The following is a 21,603-nucleotide window of genomic DNA, read 5'->3' as shown; positions in this document are numbered from 1 at the left end:
GAATTGGTTTTACAAAGTAGTACACATCAATGTTGTTTGTGCAAACATAGAACAAATAGACAAAATGTCATGGGAAAACTTCTGACAAATTGGTCACATTGGCTGAAATGAATCACAGGCACTAAACTGGATCCTTAATAAAACATTCTATTTTACAGCCGGCACCTGTGGCAGCATTGCGTGATGTTGCTATGTATGGAAGGTATTGTTCCTAAATTGCCCTGTGGAAACAAGAGGATGTAGATGAAATCATAACAGAATATCATAGTTCCCCAATAGATAATTAATGAATAGCTCCCATAAACTAGCAAGCCAGTTCTTAGCAATATCCAGTACCAAACCATCTGGATCCGGTGATGATGTTGATTTGATAGCTTCCTTGTCTGACAATCAAGCCTCTGTTTTCAAGGCATGATCAGCTTTACATGTCCAATTTTCTCAGCTAGGTCACTAGATATTCTCTCTGTTCATTCATAAGAATAGGAGCTTTTGGCCAAGATCAATTTTGTGCCTGTAATGGAGCCATACAACCCGGTATAGTTTTTTTTTTTACAAAAGGAGGGGTAAAAGGTTGAAACCTGGAATTGATCCTCTTTTTTGTCTCAGTTCCTTTCATTACCAAGTTAATAAGAACATCCCTAAAAGCAACAAAGAGTGCAAAAACCCTTACAGAGGTTCCAAAACTTCCAAAAACTGGAATAAAAAGCTTTTCGATAAACTTTACAAGCCAGGTTTAAATGTGATTCATTGGAAACTTCCTATTGACACTTTGGAGTATCAAGCTTTCTGTATGGCAGAGACAGCAAGATGCTTATACTAGGAAAAGGAATTCCCACATCACCAACTACAGGGAGTTTGTGCACAAAAAGCTATTCCTCAGAGAAAAATGACATATAGGAGGCCATGCTCATTGTATTCTGAGACTTTCTCTTCAATTTATATTATATAGTAAATGTTTCATTAATAGCAGGGCTGCAAGCTCCATTTAGTTAATTCATAAAAATATTTGAATATGAACTTCCTTATCCAGCTACCAAGCTTGACAACTATGGCTAGTTTGTGTTATTTTGTTGTATTATATATAGATACAGTAAATGGCACATTGGCAGACTCGTGAGTGTTGAGTAGGCTACTCCCATGTCCCGGGAAGGCACACACCTGCTTTTTTTGTGTTTGCTTTTTTGGCATCATGTTTTAGAAACTTAAAACAGAACTTTGCTGTTAAAAGAAAAGAAAATTGTGAGCAGGTGGGTTGTTTATTTCAGATGGGACAGGTGAAGTCCCTTCTGAAATAAAACATACTTACCTGCCTGTTAGGAACTTTTACGATACATTCCCCTTTTTGGGGCATTGACACTTTAATCTGGTTCTCTTCTAGGTTCGGAATCTTTGCATATGTTGATTGGCCAGGCCAGAATGATGCAAATCTTATGCATAGGGAGTAAGTTTATGTTATTGCAGAAGGGACATCACCTATATTTTTATAGTACAGTTCTGCTTTAAGTTCCCAACAAGAGAATGATGATTAATCATCCAGCTGGTAGGGGAGCACCATATGTAAGTAAGTGTTTCACCTGCTGTGTCCTCCAAATCAAGTTCTTGCTAGCAATAGGATCACTAGTATGACATTAACCCAGTGTGGATTATTAGCTTGTATTGTTTAAATGTTTATATTTTGACCAAGGTTTCTATGTGCGCCCTCTTTACACCTGGCATTGTTCCAGCACTCAGATAACATGTCAAGCAAATATTGTTTATCCATGTTGGCAGAGTGCCATCATCATAAGTTTAAACACAAAGTGTAATTAAAAAAATCAGGATCATATTATAAAAAACTATGTTAAATCCACAATGGCTGAGACAGAGAGGACAAGAGTATGTTTTATCTGTCTGTTACCTCCTGGCAGTGTCCCAAGCCAGTGACACAAAATGGTAATCTGTGCTATTCCTCCATCAAAGCCCTTGCCGTGGGAGCATTGACATATGCTTTCTAATAAGGTTATCACTAGAAGCCTTCACTTTCCTTACACATTTCAGATCTGTGTCTTCACCTTTTATACTGTGAAGCTGATCTGACTGCAAGGTGTTAAAGTAAATTTAAAGGAAACTGTGGTAAAAGAATACAAAGGATGCCATGATGGACCTTTTTCTAAAAATGATTATGGCATTAAATCCAGAGGGTCAACATAATGTTCTGGCAACTTCTGAAGACTGGTAAAGTCTATCTGTTGCTCTCATGATGTTTTCTTTGAATGCAAAATATAGACTATGAATGCAAAACTTAATGAAGCATTAGAGAGGGTGGGTAAGGGTATAAAGTTAACTAACTGACTTGTCAGTCATAATAAGGGCTTTAAAGTTGCATCAAATTGACATCATCTTGATCATTATGGTTCTGCTGTCATCAGAGATGACAGGTGTGTTTGACCTGCAGGTAACAACCTTTAGCCTTGTATTTGACTTGCTTGGAGTAAAAAACCTCACATTTTGCATTACAATGGACTCGTATGGGAATGCAAAACACGTGTGAACAAAATTTATTCTACAAAACCCCTAAGGTCTTCTAAAAAGGTTCTGTGGATCTGGGTCAGGTGCTGTAGGAGCTATGGACTAGGGTTCTGACCAACTAAAAAACTTTGGCTTCCACAGCGCAGGGTTAGTGGGTCCAAGCAAGCAATCTCCAGAGGACAGCAGGTTAATAGACACAACTGGAAGTTTTGGAAAGCAGCCCCACCTGGGGCTCTTTAGGTGAATGAAGAATGAATTCACTGTTTAATGGAAAGGTGAGTATTAAGACCTGCGACAAAGGGCTTTCGACTTTTGTTCCTGGCTTGCATTTGACCTGCTTCCAGTTGGTTTTCAATTCCTATGGACTTGTACTGCAAAACCTGATTTAAGCAACCAAAAGCCCATCAACATCGGCCTTAAAGCAAACCTAAACTCCAGGAATAAAAAATTGTGGCCAAATAGGTCCTTTATTACAAAAGTGACAGATGATATCCCTTCTGAAATAAAATAACCTTACCTGTCTCCTCACAATTTTTTTTAAATACACTAACTTGTCCCCATTCCATCTCGAATGCTACCATCTTCATTCTTTTCCTGTACGTGGTTTCGACCTTCAGCAATCTTGATTGGCCGGGCTAAAATGACATATTTCCGGCACAGGTGCGCAAGATTCATTAAATCCTGGGAGCCGCCAGTCGGATATCTCAGCATGCCATCCCTACGCCAAGCTACGCATGATTTTTTTTGAAGGTTCCCCATGATTATTTTTACTTATGGCAACACATTGCTTTAAGTCATTTGTTTGAATACAAGTTATCTTTATCTACAAAACAAGAATTCCCTGGTGTCAAAGTCTTCTCTTCTACAGACATAAATAATCCTGCAAAAGAGACCAGGCTGTGTCAAATGACAATGCACCCATGCTTGTAGAAAAGAAATATTTTCTTACATCTTCTGTCTATAATAAGCCATTATTGTAGAATCTTGCAATAATGGAGCCTTTGAAAAAGATGATTCATAACACAGAAAGCTGACAAGAATAAAACCTATTTCACAGATCTGTTTTTCTGTTGACTGTCTGGTGCAAGGATCATTTGCCATTATGGGAAGACCATACATTTCCCACAGAGCACCACCAAATGAAGCAAGAAGACCAATGCCAAGTCTGATCCCAACATCCAGTTGATGTATACAGACAATGATGAGATTTGATGAGAGCAAACATTTGGATTTTGGTAAATCTTGTATCTCTAAGGAACTCTATTGGTGTAATCATTGTTCTTGGTTCTCATGTCACTATGAGGGCTTCGCACTCCTAATTTTATGCATTTTATATTATGTAGAGAGTAACAGGAAGAGATGGGACACACTAAGGTAACACTCAGAATTCCCAGATGGACCAGAAAGCATGGACAGACTCAATCCACCAGTAGCTACTAATAGCTTTCTTTTTTTTTATAACAGTTTTTATTTTTGAAAGCATTTTTAACAACAAAAACAATACAGTAACAAATCAATACTAATAGCTTTCTAATACAGCCTTTCTCAACTTTTATACCCATAAGGAACCCTAGAAATAATTTTCAGATCTTGAGGAACCCCTTCTAAAACCAATCAGTGGTAAAAAAGCCTCTTAAATTGGTAATCTCTGGAAAGAATGACTCCCTTATAGTGGTGGCTGGACAACTAAAGAAATCTAAAAACATTATTAGAGTCATGCAGCTGGCTTTACCAATTGGTGTTGGCCATAGAGCTATGTAGACATCATGAAATATGAGGTCATTCAGCCACAGTTCAAGGAACCCCCAGCAACCTCTGAAAGAGGCACCCCAAATCATAACACCAATCTCCCAGAGGCACCCCAGATCATACCACCACCCACAAAGGTACCGCAGATCATAACATTGCCCCCACAGGCACCCCAGATCATAACACTGCCCCCACAGGTACCCCAGATCATAATACTGCCCCCACAGCCCCCCTGATCATTACACTGCCCCTTCAGGCATCCCTGTTCATAACACCGACCCTACAGGCACCCCGATCATAACACTGACTCCACAAGCTACCCTAGATCGCAACACTGCCCCTATAGGCACCCCAAATCATAACACCAATCTCCCAGAGGCACCCCAGATCATAACACCACCCACATAGGTACCCCAGATTATAACATTGCCCCTATAGGCACCCTAGATCATAACACTGCCCCCACAGGCACCCCAGATCATAATACTGCCCCCACACCCCCCCAAATCATGATGATGCCCCCACACCCCCCCAAATCATAACACTGCCCCCACAGGCTTCTTAGATCATAAATATTCCAGCACAGGCACCAAAGATTATAACACTGCCCGATTGGGCACCCCAGATCATAAGACTGCCTCCATAAGCAACCTTAGATCATAACACTGCCCCTACATGCCCCCTAAATCATAACACTGACCCCCCACAGGCACCCCAGATCATACAACTGCCCCCATAGGTACCCCAGATCATAACATTGCCCCCCACAGGCACCCCAGATCATATTACTGCCCCTACAAACCACCCAAATCATAACATTGCCCCTTCAGGCACCTCAGATCATTAGTATTCCACCACAGGCACCCCAGATCATAACAATGCCCCCACAAGAACCCCTAGATCATAACACTGCCCCTACATGCCCCCTAAATCATAACACCAACCCCCCACAGGCACCCCAGATCATAACACTGTCCCAATAGGTACCTAGATCATAACATTGCCCCCACAAGCACCCCAGATCATAACACTGCCTCCACAGGTACCCCAGATTTTACCATTGTCCCTACAGGCACCCCAGATCATTACACTGCCTCCACTGGCTTGGGGACGTTTTTGGCCAGACAGTATATATCTCTTCTGAATAGACAGACCCTTTAAAGGTAATTGTACATTGGACAGGTTAACCCAACACTGGCATTAATATTATATTGAACACATCACAAATATTATATTTGCTTGGAGTTCTCATTTAAATTCCTCACAAGAACTGAAAGCCCTGAACGTGCCTGTGACTCATACTTGCTTCCTCCCACCTGTCATATTAACTTGGGTGTGAGAGAAACTTTAACCATGGGAAAATGAGCGTTACTTCTAAATGTTTGTGTGGGGAATAAAAGGAGACTTTCATGGGAAAATCAAGAAACATAAAAATATATTGGAAAGAAAACAGGCAGAGAAATCACAAGGACTTGTTCAGGAAAACTATTAAATTCAGGCTTCTGAAGTGTCTAAGATAGGATATAGTTATACTACAGTATGCTGGAGGATTACAATCTCCTTACAGCACTTCTTCAACGTATTTGTTTTATTATTACAAAGTGCCATAAAGCTCTTTCAATGGATTTGTAGTTTTCAGTCAATTCAGCCCTAAAAGTTGCCCAGATTGGTGACCTGATTTATCTTCACCATATTTAAGCAATAGAACTTGGTCACCGCCCTGCCCCTAGCTTGTGATTGGTCAGGAGACACAAACCGATGAGCCAATTACTGAGCATGGGGGCATGTCCCTTCCGAATATAAATTCTGATTGGCACACAGTACAGACATACCACCCTCACCCCTAGGCCAGTCTGCCCATTCCATAATATTCTTGTCACCCGATGGGCGTTGTTCTTTCATTGCAGAGACCCCATTCATTCCTATTGGAAAAGCTGGAGGCCATCATGAGTAAAGGTCCCTTAGGGATGAATGAAGCCACAATGCACATGCACAGGATGAAGAACACCCAACAGAAAGAAAGTTTGTGCACAGCAGAGATTGCCAAAATCAGGATGAATGACTGTACTATGCCTGAGATCTCACACAGCAGATATAAACCAGAAGGCAAAGAAATCTCACAATGCAGAGGGGGGCAAAGGCTGCCATACCTGAGATCTCACGCTGCAGATATAGATTAGGGGCAGAGGCTGTAGTACGTGAGATCTCACACAGCAGATATAGAGTAGGGGACAGAGGCTGTAGTGCCTGAGATCTCACGCTGTAGATATAGATTAGGGGGCAGAAGCTGTAGTACCTGAGATCTCACACTGCAGATATAGATTGGGGGGCAGAGGCTGTAGTACCTGAGATCTCACACTGCAGATATAGATTAGGGGGCAGAGGCTGTAGTGCCTGAGATCTCACACTGTAGATATAGATTAGGGGGCAGAGGCTGTAGTACCTGAGATCTCACGCTGTAGATATAGATTAGGGGGCAGAGCTGTAGTACCTGAGATCTCACACTGCAGATATAGATTAGGGGGCAGAGGCTGTAGTACCTGAGATCTCACGCTGCAGATATAGATTTGGGGGCAGATGCTGCTGTGCCTGAGATTTCATACTCCAGGGCAGGGTTGCACATTGGAAATTGCTGAAATTGGGGCAAATACTGGGCCCGCTGGGCAATACTATGAGTATTGGTGAATTACTCTCAGTGCACCAATGGCACAGTTGTCCTTTAAGTTATTACAGTGGGAAGTACATGACAGTATTTTCCTTTTCATGACAGTATATGTGTATATTTTACATCTGTAACTTATTTGGAAAATACAACACTACTATACCAGGAAATTAAGGGAACACTGACTATACATCCAACATACTGAATGCCAATGCCACTCTTATACAAATATTTAACCATACGCCTCCACATAGTCGCAGCTTTGACATGAATTCCTTAATACGCCAGACATCTTCTTAATCCATAGAAACGTATTTCCTAATATTACTCCATTTAGAGCTAATTAGTCTGTATCCATCTGCTTGCCCCACATATTCTACAGCTAAACATGAATATCTTTATTTGCCTTTTTCATTTTTTAGGCACGTTTAGCCATTATATTATATATAAAACTTAGCGATCTTAGGTTGTTGCCTTGTTTGCTTTTGACTGGTATTTTGTTTTGCTTTTGACTGGTATTTATGTCTATGGGATCGGGAATGCAGTGTTTGATACATAAATGGTTTGTTATAGAGTAGCTTTTATGTTTTTTTTTTTTTAATTACTATTACTATTACTATTACGTACATGGCCATGCCATGGACGTAATATAGACCTGTTTTAAGATATTACCTTATAAGTATAAAGCATTAAAACCCACCACTGCCATTGTGGGCAGCGGATGCAGTGCCAGAGATCTAACACTGCGGATATACACTAGTAGGCAAAGGTTACAATGCTTGAGATCTCACATTGTATACATAGAACAGTAGGCAGAGGCTGTAGTGCCTGACATCCCACACTGCAAATAAAACTTAGTGACCAGAGGCTGCAGTGCCGGAGATCTAACACTGCGGATATAGACAAGTGGGCACAGGTTGCAATTCCTGGGATCTCACTCTACAGATATACCAGGTGGGCAGAGGCCACCATACCTGAGATCTCGCCAGTGAGCAAAGGTTGTTGTGTCTAAGATCTCACACTGCAAAAATAGACTAGCAGGCAGAGGCTGCAGTGCCAGAGATCTAACTTTACAGATACACAGCTATGAGGCTTTGTCCCTTTTCCCAATTTAATGGGAAAATGTTGCCCTGTAATAGGTTTTTTTACACACCAAGGCAAATCGTATTTTGACCTAATGGATGCATTATTGAATTTCACTAAGCCTAATCCTTGGCCCAAATTTTTCATTTGCCAGTCAGTCTAAGGTGGGAATGTCCATGCTATTTAGTAGCGGTGTCTGGATCCCAAAATTACAAATTGATTACTAAATCTTTTAGCAGTTACACCCTGCACATTCCTTATTGTGTATATGTTTTTTTGCCTGGGGTTCAGCTTTAAATTATTCAGTACATAAAATAACACTCAAAAGCTTTTTTATGAGCAGGATTAAGGACGGGTAATAAAGACAATTGTCAGGTTTTCAAATAGTCAAACAAATTTCTATTTCAATGGCTCGCCATCAAAGTAAATACAAATAGTGCTTTATAAAACACACCAAAAAACAAATGTGCAAAAACCCTTGTAAACCTTGACAGCATTGTCAACTCTCAATCATGGAGACACTATCTCCCTTCTCTACAATAGAGCTCATTAAAAAGTCATGAAGGTCATTTATTATTGAAGTCGTATAAGATAAATAACTGGGTAGCCAAATAAAGAAGGAAAATAACAATAAATGCTGAGGCTAAAGAAGCTGAAAATCACCTAAATGGCTAGGATAAAACTAATAAAAATGTTCATGAAAAGGCCATGTGTAAAGTGCTCATGGAAGCTGGAGGAGGCAGCAAGTGGCAGTTCTGCACACAGAGGTAGCCAAAAGGCAAAAATGGCTCCCTAGATGCTGGTTAGCCAATGTCGATCCTTGTTCAGCTTTAATTTTCTTTTACAGTAAGGATGTATTATTATTATTATTTTTTATTATTACACAGAATTTATATAGCGCCAACATATTACACAGCGCTGTACAAAGTTCATAGTCATGTGACTAGCTGTCCCTCAAACGGGCTCACAATCTAATGTCCCTGCCATGTCGTATGTTTTTAATAGAAGTTTTTTTTTATTTCAATTAAGGTCAATTTGTTTTTTTTTTGAGAGGGGGAAGCTAATTAACCTAACTGCATGTTTTTTTGACAAATTCAAATAAATGGATAAGCAAGTGGTTTTCTAACATTAAATGGTTAGGAACTATGAATGAACCACCAAGCTTTCTCATTATACATTAAATAAATAGGTGCAGTAAAAAATCTTTTTTGTAGGCATTTACAAGGCGCTGCAGTTGAATGGTGATTTTTGGGCATCACTGAGATGCCACGCCTTGGGATCGGTTAATCACATCTACAGACCTAAATGGGAACGCTTCCCAAATGCTGCGCTGATTATTTGGGAGTTCGGAAGGCATATAGAAGTATATACAGGGATGAAGAACAAACAAATAATGTTTTCACTTTTTGTTCCTGTGGAGGACTATTTCAACAGTATTTTATGCTGAAAAAACTATAGTGTGAGTATGATTCCATATCCAACCGTAATAAACTATATTTTTTTAAACAAAAAAACTTTTAAAACGTTTTAAACACCACTTATTAAACCATTTTTTGAAAACCTCATATTACTGGTAAAACCATAATTTATTTGACAATAAAATACACGAAATGTACAACATATTTTGTAAAACATTTAAATGAGTACATGAAACGCAATTTAACACGTTTCTCAAATTAGGCTTCCTCAGACAAATTGTAGGACATTAAAAAATATTGGGTATATCATGCAATTAAAAACCAATTCTGATGACCCCTTTAATTAACTCAGCATGGGTAGGATTTGGGATCAAAGTCACAGAATAATAAGCTACATAGAAACAACTTGAATCTCTTGTGGTCGGTGTATTGTAACGGGGAAAAAAATTTTAAGATATACTCCTTCAAAGTTTTTTTTTATTATCCTGTCATATATTTCAATTAGTCTTCAAGTCATTAATTCTTTCCATTCCTTTCTGTGTATGTCCGCTCCCTAATGCTGGCTAGCTGCAATTAGATGATATATCCAATATATTTTTATGTCCTACAATTTTCCTGAGGAAGCATAATCTTTGAAATGCATTAAAAAGCCACTGTAAATTAGCTTTAGGTCCATCACAGTATCATGAATGGATGCATCCTTTCACCTTGCTACAAAGTTACAATGTTGTAGGTCAGATCAATGGGTGAAAGAGGAGAAACTTGGCCAATGGTGTTTGGTTAGGTAGACCAGGTATTACTGGTAATCACCAAAGCATTTTTGGAGTTGAAAACAAAGCACTATAGCATTATGCAAGAAATAAATAAATATATATATATATATATATATATATCACCTTGGTGAACAGCAACAGCAAATATTCCTTTAGTAAATCAACCCTATTGCATCTGCCATTTTGGGGAGTTTGCTCCTAACCTATTTTGGCAGATTAACTAAATGTTCTTCACTTAGCAAAGTGAATAACCCCCCTGAAAGTGGTAATTCCATTAGCTTAGTGATTAGGTGATGCTCAGCTTTATTCAACCACCCAACTGTGGCTTTTTTTACGTTTTATTGCACATGATTGCGTATTGTTGGCAAAGTACATTTTCACCACGTTCTCTAACCTATGTGAATTATACCTTGCAGGATAATAATTCCCCTTGCTAAGTGAACAGTCTAATACTATTAATTAATCAATTTAATTGTGTTGTCAATGGGACGGTAAGTGAGTGGTAATGGAGCTGATTTACTAAAGGAAATGAATTTATTAAAAGGATAATGGCGTTGATATACTGTTCACTTGGACTGATGAATGTGGTGAAAGTTACCATTGCAAAGATTGCATGCTAGGAAATCTACAAAAGTTGACTTTTCCTTCCACATAATTGAATGGTTGAAATCAGCAGAGCACTAAGCTAAGTGAAATATCCCTTTCAACACACTATGATATGTGAACATCCAAAAGTATAATAGCAAATTACCCCACTGCATCCAACAAAAAGAAAGCCCGCACATGGAAGCACACAGACGTTAGGTGATCCAGCTGGACGGATCAGTAGGCACTGTTGGGGGTCAGCTGTATGGATGCATGGATTTCATTGATTTGGTGATCCAGCAGGACAGATCAATGAGCGCCATTGGGGGTTAGCTGTATGGAGGCTAGATTTTCATAAATATTGGATTTGGGTGGCAATAATCTAGCTTCTGTCTTTAGATTCCAAGGATGTTCAGCACGACACAGTCATGGGGTGTACGGCACAGCTGGAGAGCCAAACATGCCTGATCTATACGTTGCTGCTACACGTAGACAGTGCTGAGATCAAGGGAGAGGAAGCACGGGTAATTAAACAGCAGATACTGAACAGCAGAACATTAATTAAAGTATGTATGGATACATCCAATTTGCTTCGTGTGCTTTACTTGCATATTGCAAGTGGCAATTATTATTTCTTTATAGATCTCCAACATATTCTGCAGCGCTTCAAAGAGACCATCGGACCATTCCCATCAGTCCCGGCTGCTGTGGAGCATCTAATGACATGATAGGTTAAAAAAACAAATTTCAAAAAAATAGAAAAGTTCACTTATGTTGTCCTTCAAAAGGAATAAATGATTTTTTTAAACTTACCTAGTATAATTATCTGAAATCTGTTTTCAAGCTGTGCTGTGAGAGTTAAAGTTTAGCATTAAATGCTGTACATGTCACTGCAGAGAAGATTTTTTTATTTTATATTCTGTCTGATGTTTGTCAACTAACAGGAAGTGAAGAAAGTTTCTCTAAAGAGGAGACAGACCACAGCAAAATCTACAGAGGCGCCTCCCTTGCTATTTAATTCTTTTTTTTATTGTTGGCGTTTTCTCACTGAGGAATTCCCCTTCATATCCTGTTCTTTATGGCAAGAAGCAGCAGATTTCCCGCTTCCTGTTCCATCGATTGCAAAAATAAGGACAAATCACCCAAACCAGGACAAAGACATCCATAAGAAATTCTACCCTTCCCCAATAAATTCTAAAATGAAGAAAGTGTTTCGCTACAAAAGGGCTACAAATTTTTTTTTTTCTTCCCCAGCCCCTTGATAAAAAAAAAGTAGCTACTGTATACCCTGTCTGCAATACTAACCTCCTCTTTAGTGCTGTCCTGCACGGAATATCTTTGCCACTAGATGGCGCACCTCTTTTAGGATAAATGGCAAAAAGTGTTACCCAGAAATACTACTTCTGATTTAAATTGCCAAAAATAATGAGCTGAAATTTGGGATATATATATGCAAATATCAGGAGGTTAACAATGAAGCCACGATACATTTAGAACTAGAGATAAATGCATTCATTGAAAAAGATTATTCAAAATATCTGAAAGAATGATATACAACAACAGGAGTGACAGATCGTCGTACTGACTGCAGATAGGATTGTTCAAGGATCACATCTACTGGTCACCCATGCGCCATCGTCTAATGTCATCTATCTCCCCGACTATTGCATGCTAATTCCCCCTTCTCCTGGATTGTAAGTTCTTCGGGACAGGGTCCTCTCCTCCTGTGTCACTGTCTGTATTCGTCTTTTGCAACCCCTATTTATTGTACAGCGCTGCATATTATGTTGGCGCTATAAAAATCCTGTTTATTAATAATAATAATAATCTGAACCCATGAAAGAAGATGGCACCTAATCACCAGAATGAATCTGCCATGATAGATATTTGCTCGCGGTGGTGGGTCGTCATCTTTTGACATAGTTGAATGCTTTCTTAACAAATGATTATTTAACGATGTGTCAGTAATTTTCATTTAGAATGATGATTATTTAGTGCTTGTACATAGCTAAATAATAATATGGGAAAGTTAAAAGACCATGGGGGTCTAAGTAGGAGGGCACTTTTTAAAGGGGTAAAAGACACTTCCAATCCCCTAGAACAGAAGAGGCAAATACTCAACTTTTATATCTCCAACCTCCACTTTGTTCCAGCCTCTTCACCATTCTTGTTTGGGAAGTGTTAGATGCCCATGTCCTCCATTCTATGCTACGTTCTATATTCTGATCCCTACGTCATGGCTGAGATCTATAGAGATGTAGGAGGATGGGACATCTGCCCATGGTAGAGCTCTCAATCATCCGACACTCCCAGAAGTATTGAGTATAGCCCTGATTTATTAAAGCTACCCAAGGCTGGAGAGGATACACTTTCACCAGTAAACCTGGGTGATCCAGCAAACCAGGAATGGATTTCTTCAAAGTAATTTGCTATTTGTTAGCAAATGTTTTTGATCCTGGACCAGATCTATTCTAAGTTTGCTGGATCACCCAGCTTCACTGATGAAAGTATCTTCTCCAGCCTTGGAGAACTTTAATAATGATGGAGGTTGCAACCCTAGAATGGAGGGGAGGTAGAAAGCACAAGCCCCAAGAGAAGTGGGTGGAAGAGTCCATTGGTTGCAGGGACCTTTAAGATCTGCAGCATTATTGGATATTAATGGCGATGATGGTCCATGCCTGGTATCATTGGTGGGCTGAAAAGTATAACAGACATCCAACCCAGGGCAAAAAAATGGTGACAATCAGCTTTTATTGCCCAGGATTTATCATGCACATTATAGCATAAAGCACATGGAAATAAATGAAAGCTGTAACACAAATATGAGAAAATTACAACTGATTGCCGTCAATGCCCCTTGCAGAGTATATTGTGGACAATGTAAATGTTATATAAGTCCACACGTCAATGAATGCATTGTGTGCCTGTGCAATGTAATGTAATTCCCTACCTGATCCATTCATGCTGCCTATAGCCCTCCCTTCCAGCTTTCCCACTCATTTTCAGTAATCTGGGCTTAATTTAATCACTGAAGTGAAAAAAACTTCCCTGACAGCCCAGATTACTGTAATTAGAAGAAATGTAGTAAAAAAAAAAAAACCTAAAACATACTTTTTTATCTGCGAAATCAGGTCATTCTAGACGGTAAATATACGATTGTTAAAGGGAAATGCGATAGGGGAAGCAATGGGGGTACAAACCAAGTACAGGATGACATTCAAAAATCCGTCCACCTCCGGACCTGACGAGTGCCGCATTTTCAAAAATTCCAGATTTTTTACGTTTATATATGCTGTATATATTTACCAGAAAATGATTACCTGTACAGTCCTTTAAATGGATGCCTAATCTGTAAAGGGACTATACAGCGGCAAATAAATTGGAGGGAAAGCACATGCAAGCAAGACCCAACAGCTGATTCTAGAGTACAGCGCCATCAAAACATAAACGGCGCCTCCAGAAAACATTGTAAATTATAAAATGCTCTCCGAAATCCATGCCGGAAATCTGAAGGAGCCGGATTATCGATGGCCGGATTTTTGAATGTCAATTTGTACAACCCCCTTGAACGCCTCGTCTATTTAAATAATGTTCAGGGGCCTATAGTGACCAGTCAGGTTTGGCCTAGAACCCCAATTAAATTGTTACAATCATACCAGTGGATCACCAATTCTATTCTTTTTTGGATCATTAGAATTTTTGGTGGGTTTCTATTGCTGTTTATGGACCTGTTGGGGAAACTTCTTGGTCCAGGAACAATGATGTTACCATGATAAGGCCAGAGGTAAAAATATGTAAATTTTTCTTTGTTTTTATAGTAGGGAGCAGTAGAAAACTTTTTGATTTCCCTGACCATGTTGGCACCAGGAAAGATGAGGCAAAATGTTTTAATAAAAAAAGTACACAAGATTTAACCTGGACAGCTGGTGAATGGCTCAAAGGTTTATGGCCAATACGGGGGAAAAAAACTGTTGTCTTTTTTTATTATTAGGTTCTGTTCTGGATTCCGGATTCCTGAGGTTTGAAGAGCATTGGAGGAGTGGGGATAGGAGGGGGGTAGTCTCCATCTTTAGCTATCATGCTCATTAATGGTCTCACAGCTAATTGTTTTATGCTATTGACTTGCCGTGAACTGTTTTGGTGAAGAAAAGTGCAGGACAAGCCTACTTGGGCTGTTCCTGGGTATCCCGGACTTGTGCATTGTTTACTGCCATTACCTTTTCAACCCCATACAAAATACTTATATATTCCTGTGTATTGTATTTATGCATATGTATTTCCAAAAAAAAAAATTCTGCACACCAGTATAGGTCATTATCACACAGCATTTACCGGTATATAGCGCTGACATATTACGCCGTGCTGTACAAGTCCATAGTCATGTCACTAGCTGTCCCCCAAAGGGGCTCACAATCTAATGTCCCTACCATAGTCATATGTATTTAATATCTAAGGTCAATTTTGGGGGAAGCCAATTAAGCTAACTGCATGTTTTAGGAATGCGGGAGGAAACCCAGGGAGAACCTACAAACTGCATGCAGATAGTGTCCTGGCCAAGATTCAAAACTGGGACCTAGTTCTAACCTTTGAGCCTCCATGTTTCCTATTTTTACTAAAGCTTCATATGGAGCAACAAAGGGGGCCTTGGAACAACCATTTTGGTCATCCTTGCACATTCTAGGGCAGCACGATGGCTCAGAGGTAGCACTCTTGCCCCTGCAACTCTAGCTTCCAGGTTTGAATCTCGGCTGGGACACTATCTACATGGAGTTTGCAGGTTCTCCCCGTGTCTGCGTGGGTTTCCTCCCAAAAACATGCAGTGAGGTTTACTGGCTTTCCTCTAAAATTGGCCTTAGACTGTGTATATATGACTATAGTAGGGATATTAGATTGTGAGCCCCTTTGAGGGACAGCTAGTGACATGACTATGGACTTTGTACAGTGCTGTGTAATATGATGGTGCTATATAAATACTGTGTAATAATATTAATTCTCAGGTTCCCAAGCTGACAGATACCTAAACTTGTCATGCCATTCCATTATATCCCTAGAGTACTCCCTTCTTGTAGAATAGCAGAAACATATACCGATGTGCAGCATATATATCCTGAGAAATATGCCTGGTGGAGGATCCAGGTCTGACTACAGGGCATATTTAATTTTGCCTTACCAATATTAAAGTCAATACACAAATGACCAGAAACCTTTCCCCATAAACGTATGAAGATTCCCCCATGGTGTATCTGGCCTGTCCAGGTGTAATGCGATTATTCTGTATTTTCTCAGACGCAGCCACATATAATGCAATTCCCCGACATCATCTCATACTTGTTCACTTGTAATGTAATTTCCCTGCTGTCTGTATTGAGTCTCTCCACAAATTAGACATTCTGCACTCACTCAAACACACTTCCAATCTCCATAGACATCCTACACTGCATATGGATGCCCTGTCATACCTGTTGATTAAAAAAAATGTTCCATTTATCATTCTCATCAAATTCAGGCTTGTTTAAGGGAAACCTGTCATGAAAGAAATATAGCTGGAAGGAAGGGGGGAGCCAAACCATCCAGAATTGGCCCCATAGTCCCCAAGAGGAAATTCACTCTCTCTACTTGTCCTGGTGATTATTGTCACTAGGATGGAATTGGGAAGGAAATGTTAAGTTGTCATCAGAAAAAGAATGGAGGGGAAATCAAACAATATGCAAATCTCGACTTTTCCTATATAGATTGGCCCCGGATCTTGTGTTTTTCTATTGGTTAATAAGGTGCCCATCGCTCAGTGGAAGACTTGATTGGCAGTTAGCAATCAATCATTAAAAAAAAACAGCTTGCACTATTTCAGGCCATATTTTATTCATGTGAACATCTACTAATTGAAGATTGCCCTAGGATAAAATATTCCCTAACACAACATTATGCCACATAGGACTTCATGGTGGGTCTAAACATATGGAGTTTGTTCCTTTTGCAGCATTCATTTCTTCTTTTTGCAGTGTAATCAGCATCTTTGCTGAATGATCATATACCAAATATCAAATCAGGTACAAGCCAACCAAAAATGCATTGCGTTCAATTAGCTGATCCATAGACCTAAAATGAGATCTGAAGATCAGCAAAGTCCAATCACTGTGCTATATTACTAACAATCAAATCTTGCTCCCCCGTGTACATATGTAATTACAATCTACATAATGAAGACGGTTCTGAAAACATGAACACGGATTCCTAACATTATATATGGTGAGCTGATCACATTTGTTATGTATATCTAAAAATGATATTCTCCCAATGAATAATGGCATTCGGTGTATGTGAGTTGGGAGGAGATTTTTTTGGCATTATTCTGCTTCTACGTGGGCAGATAACAGCGAGAGATGCAGTACCTGACAAATCTCCAAACATGTGTCAAACACGTATACACCATCATTTTTCACCCCCCTTATTTCTTTTTTTTACTTTGCTGGAGAAGAAACATTTGATATTTAAATAGCAGTTTGAATTAGCTAAATGTATCACAGTTGCATCAAAAAAAGATGCACATCAAAGAACTGCTTGAGTAGAAAAGTGATTCCTTCTAAAAGAATGCTGTATAGAAGGCTCTTTGCTGGAAGCAGTGGTCTCTCTGCAGAGGTCTACCATAAACCGTGCAGAGGTTAGAGCTGGAGCTCTCCAATCAAGGGGATTAGCTGGGTTTGACTCAGCAGATGACTTTTGAATAGAACATTGCCTCTATATCAATACCAAATGTCATTCTTTGCAGCCTTCTGTTAGCATACAGGCATTGCAACTGAGACTGTGACTTCTTCCTGCACTAATCAAACTGCAAACTTTTGCACACCTTTTTGCTTTATTTACCTGGAAATAAATTAAATGTTGCACTCGGCACTTAAGCTAACGAAATGACTACCAACCTGCAAAAAGTACTAATCCACAATAGCCATTCACATTTCAACACCCTCACTAAACCATATTGCAACATTTGTTACCCCCCTTGTACTGGATAAGCCAATACCATAGATCTTTGATCAATACCATAAATAGATAATTATCTGTGATTCCTTTCAGCAACCAATCAAGCTTCTAGATTCCTTTATTAAGCATCAAACACAATCCCTTTGTAAATTAACCCTTTCATGAGCTGTTTGCTTTATACTATATCTGCTGTGTCTATGCAAACCTGGAACTGAAAGGAAATCACAGTCAGGGATCCTTATGCAATGCAATGCGCAGGAAGATATAAGAATCAATCTGTTATCTATACCTCTCCTAGATTGTAAGCTCTTCGGGGCAGGGTCCTCTCCTCCTCCTGTGTCACCTAATTAATGTACAGCACTGTGTAATATGTTGGCGCTATATAAATCCTGTTTATTAATAATATTATACATGTGATCAGCCAAACATCAATTCTGATCATTTCACAGTGCAATGACTTGAACAAATTTATGTTATCGCTTATATAATCCAAAATTGATTTTTAATTTTTGGGCATCACCTATCACTATGTTCAGTTTTCCTTCTTTGTGAATCTATTGCAAAGTTTCTTACCTGGAGATCCTACCAGTGGCAACACTTCCTGCTGAGGGATGACAACGCTATGGGTATGGAATAAGTATTACTGGAAATGATTCAATAGAATGAATGAACGCTACAGACAGTGCTGTTCTGCTCTATGACGAGGAGGGAGGATGAGTGGAAGGCACCCGCTGTGTCCCACCCATTATCAATCTTTTGGACATGATGTTGGGTTTTCACAAATGTAGGTTACCAAAATCTGCTTCTGAACCATGCAAATGCCAGGAACTTACCATGCAATCTCCTTCATTAGGCAACCTATGTGATAGGCAACTCAACGGAAGGAGCCCACATGGGCAAACCAAGTAGAAACCATTGCAATAGATTCACAAACTGATGAGAAATAGATTAAGGTTTTCCATAGAAGCTCAGACAGGTTCTCTTCAGTAACATTTATCAGGTTCTATTGCTGTATTCTAAAGAAAGAATGAAGCAGATGATGTCTGGGAGATCCTGGAAGAGTCATATGTACCAAAACAGCACAATGACAAGCTTAAAGCTCTCGGAAATCAGTCACCGAACCAGTGACATCTTATTGGTGGATCTCCTTTTATGCTTTGAAAAAATAGATACAGGTTATTAATAAAAAGCCCCTAAAAGCATCCTACACTGTTAATCTCAGTGCTGATTGCACTGGATTTTCATGTCTAGTCTCAGGATTTAGGTGAAGTCACTCCACTCCACAGATATTCCTCTTCTGCTTACTTCCTATACAATTACACATGTCACATTACAAGGGTCGCCCTCTTTACTTTGCGATTTGCATGCCTGTGCGTCGTTCCCAGTGCTAAATATCGTCTTCTGAGCCTCTCTAATCATCCCAGCTCAGCTGTGGGGCATTTCTAATTTTAGCAAACATCTCCCCTGTGATCCATACCCCAAATATGAGCTTTTTCCCAGAATCTCCTGGAAGAGCATAGCTACAGCTGATGGAACTTCTCCATGTCTGCACACAGGGAATGGTACTATGGCATAGAACATGGGCACAGCTCTCACCATTGATGACCCTGGTAACCCCTCGGGGTGGGATGATGACCCTAAAAGGAGGAAGTCTATTATGTGAAACTTTTTAATACTGCAATATATTAACTTTGTAACCTTTGCAGTAGGAACATAATGAAGAATCGGTATCATCGGTCAGATACTAAATAGTATGCGCAGGGGGCACTATGTCCCAGTGCCATTGTATGTATATATATATATATATATATATATATATTATATATATATATATATATATATATATATATTGTGTACAGAGTAGTATCAAAACTTGGTCATCCTTTCTACTCCAGAGATCTATAATATCTCCACTCCAAATACACACACACACATATTTATATATATAAACATACATTTATCATTATACACCACAATATTCCACTTACTTATAGCAAAAGAGAAATTAAACACAATTCATATTTTTATATAAATATTGGTACTTGGTCATTTCAGTGCCCCCTGTCCACCCCCTGCATTATGAAAATGGTATATATAATTATTTGTATTTTGGGGGGTGGAGGGGGTATGTCATGCTGGATGATTTGAATAAACTAAATTACCAGATCCCCATTCCTCCTCTCTTCCCTAATGATAACGCCATAATAAAACCCTGCCATGCTGTAATTCTATGAATTTAATTCAATAATTTAGAAACTTTGTTAACCCCTCACTTACTCTCCATGATAATCAAACACTATGAATGCATTTTACTAATAAACATGTGAAGCTATTGCCCATTCCTGGTGATATTTAGGAGAATGAGCTGACATACAACACATTGGTATAGGAATTTAGCATTTATCCCTCTCACTCCCCTCCTGTGTATATTTTGCCATTGGGTTGGCACACTGAGCAGCTTCGATTGGTAGCCATGCAGGGTCAGCTATGCCCTCCTGTCTGACAGGGAGGTGGCACTACAAGTCTCAGCGTGTCACCTGTGTGCCCTTCTCCTTTATTTGCTTTTCCAGTTGTTATGACACTACAGGTCCCAATGTGCCCCTTGCTAGGCATTCTGGTTTTATTATGGCATGGTCCCAGTGTTTGTTACCACCAGTGCCAACAAGTTTGCCCTCTTTCAGGTGAGTACCCAGGTAGAAGCACTTACCTGTGTCCTCCATGAGGACAGCCCCTCCCTCGGAGTTCATGGTGCTCTTCTAGTTCAGTGGTGCCCACTCCTCACACTTCCAGTGCCCAGACATCCCACACTGCTGATCGGGAGAACTCCAGGCTCCCTCCCGCTCCCCCCGAGCTCCGCGCACTGACTGGCCCCCACCCCCGGCCGGCCGGGGCTAAGCATCTGTGACGTCACAGCCAGGCGGCCAATCGCTGCGCGGTACCCAGCTTCTGCTCCCACCTGGCTGCATCTGGCGGAGGGTGCGCCACCCTTTACATGCCGGACTGAGCAGGTGCCAGGCAGGGCATAGGAATGCCAGCTATGGCACAGCAAGGAGCAGGGGAAGCAAATCAATCCATACAATTATACAGAAGGGAACTATGTCTGCAAAAGTTCTCTGCCATGGCTGCCAAAAAAATCACCAACTTACACAAATGGCATATATTTCACCTGTATATCTATTATCTATCTATCTACCTATCCATCCATCCATCCACCTATCTATCTATCTATCTACTATCTATCTATCTATCTATCTATCTATCTATCTATCTATCTATCTATCCATCTACCTATCTACCTACCTACCTACCTATCTATCTATCTATCCATCCATCCATCCATCCATCCATCCATCCATCCATCCATCCATCTATCTATCTATATCTCTCTCTTTTTATACAGCAGTTTTTCTCAACTACGCTTCCTCCAGAGGCTCCCTGGACTTCCTTGAGCAATTTGTTCCCTTTCAGGTCAGTTTAAATGTCACCAATGATCTTTTTAGCTATCTGTAAGTTTGACATTCTTCCCATCAATATAAGAGGCATTCCTCATACTGACAGCCACACTAAGGTGCTGTGAGCTGTACACATATAACTATAGCAGGAGTTCCCTGAGGACCTGAAAAGTATTTCCCGTGTTAAAAAGAGAAAAGGGCGACTATTGTCTATCCATTGATGTATCTTTTTTATAGTTGTTGATCTGTCTCTATTATCTATCATATATTCTATATTTATCTGTATAACTTTCTATCCATCTGCCTTTCTATCTATTATCTATCCATTTGTAAATTTATCTATCTATCTATCTATCTATCTATCTCTCTATCTATCTATTATCTATCTATCTATC

The 21,603-nt window shown here is 39.7% G+C and overlaps 1 protein-coding gene across 1 annotated transcript in view; it reads right to left on the bottom strand.

The window, feature by feature from the left end:
- CHRM4 (cholinergic receptor muscarinic 4) overlaps nucleotides 1-20,602 on the bottom strand; it is a 58,500-nt gene extending 37,898 nt beyond the window's left edge. The window contains exon 1 of the mRNA XM_072422034.1: nucleotides 20,464-20,602. Within this exon, the coding sequence (XP_072278135.1) occupies nucleotides 20,464-20,503 (40 nt within the window). The 5' untranslated portion in view covers nucleotides 20,504-20,602. The remainder of the gene's footprint in view (nucleotides 1-20,463) is intronic.
- Between the last annotated feature and the right edge of the window lie 1,001 nt (nucleotides 20,603-21,603).

Source organism: Pyxicephalus adspersus, chromosome 9 (assembly GCF_032062135.1).
Source record: "Pyxicephalus adspersus chromosome 9, UCB_Pads_2.0, whole genome shotgun sequence".
Taxonomy (NCBI): domain Eukaryota; kingdom Metazoa; phylum Chordata; class Amphibia; order Anura; family Pyxicephalidae; genus Pyxicephalus; species Pyxicephalus adspersus.
The sequence above is the reverse complement of the archived record's forward strand: the minus strand, read 5'-3'. Positions and strand labels throughout refer to the sequence as shown.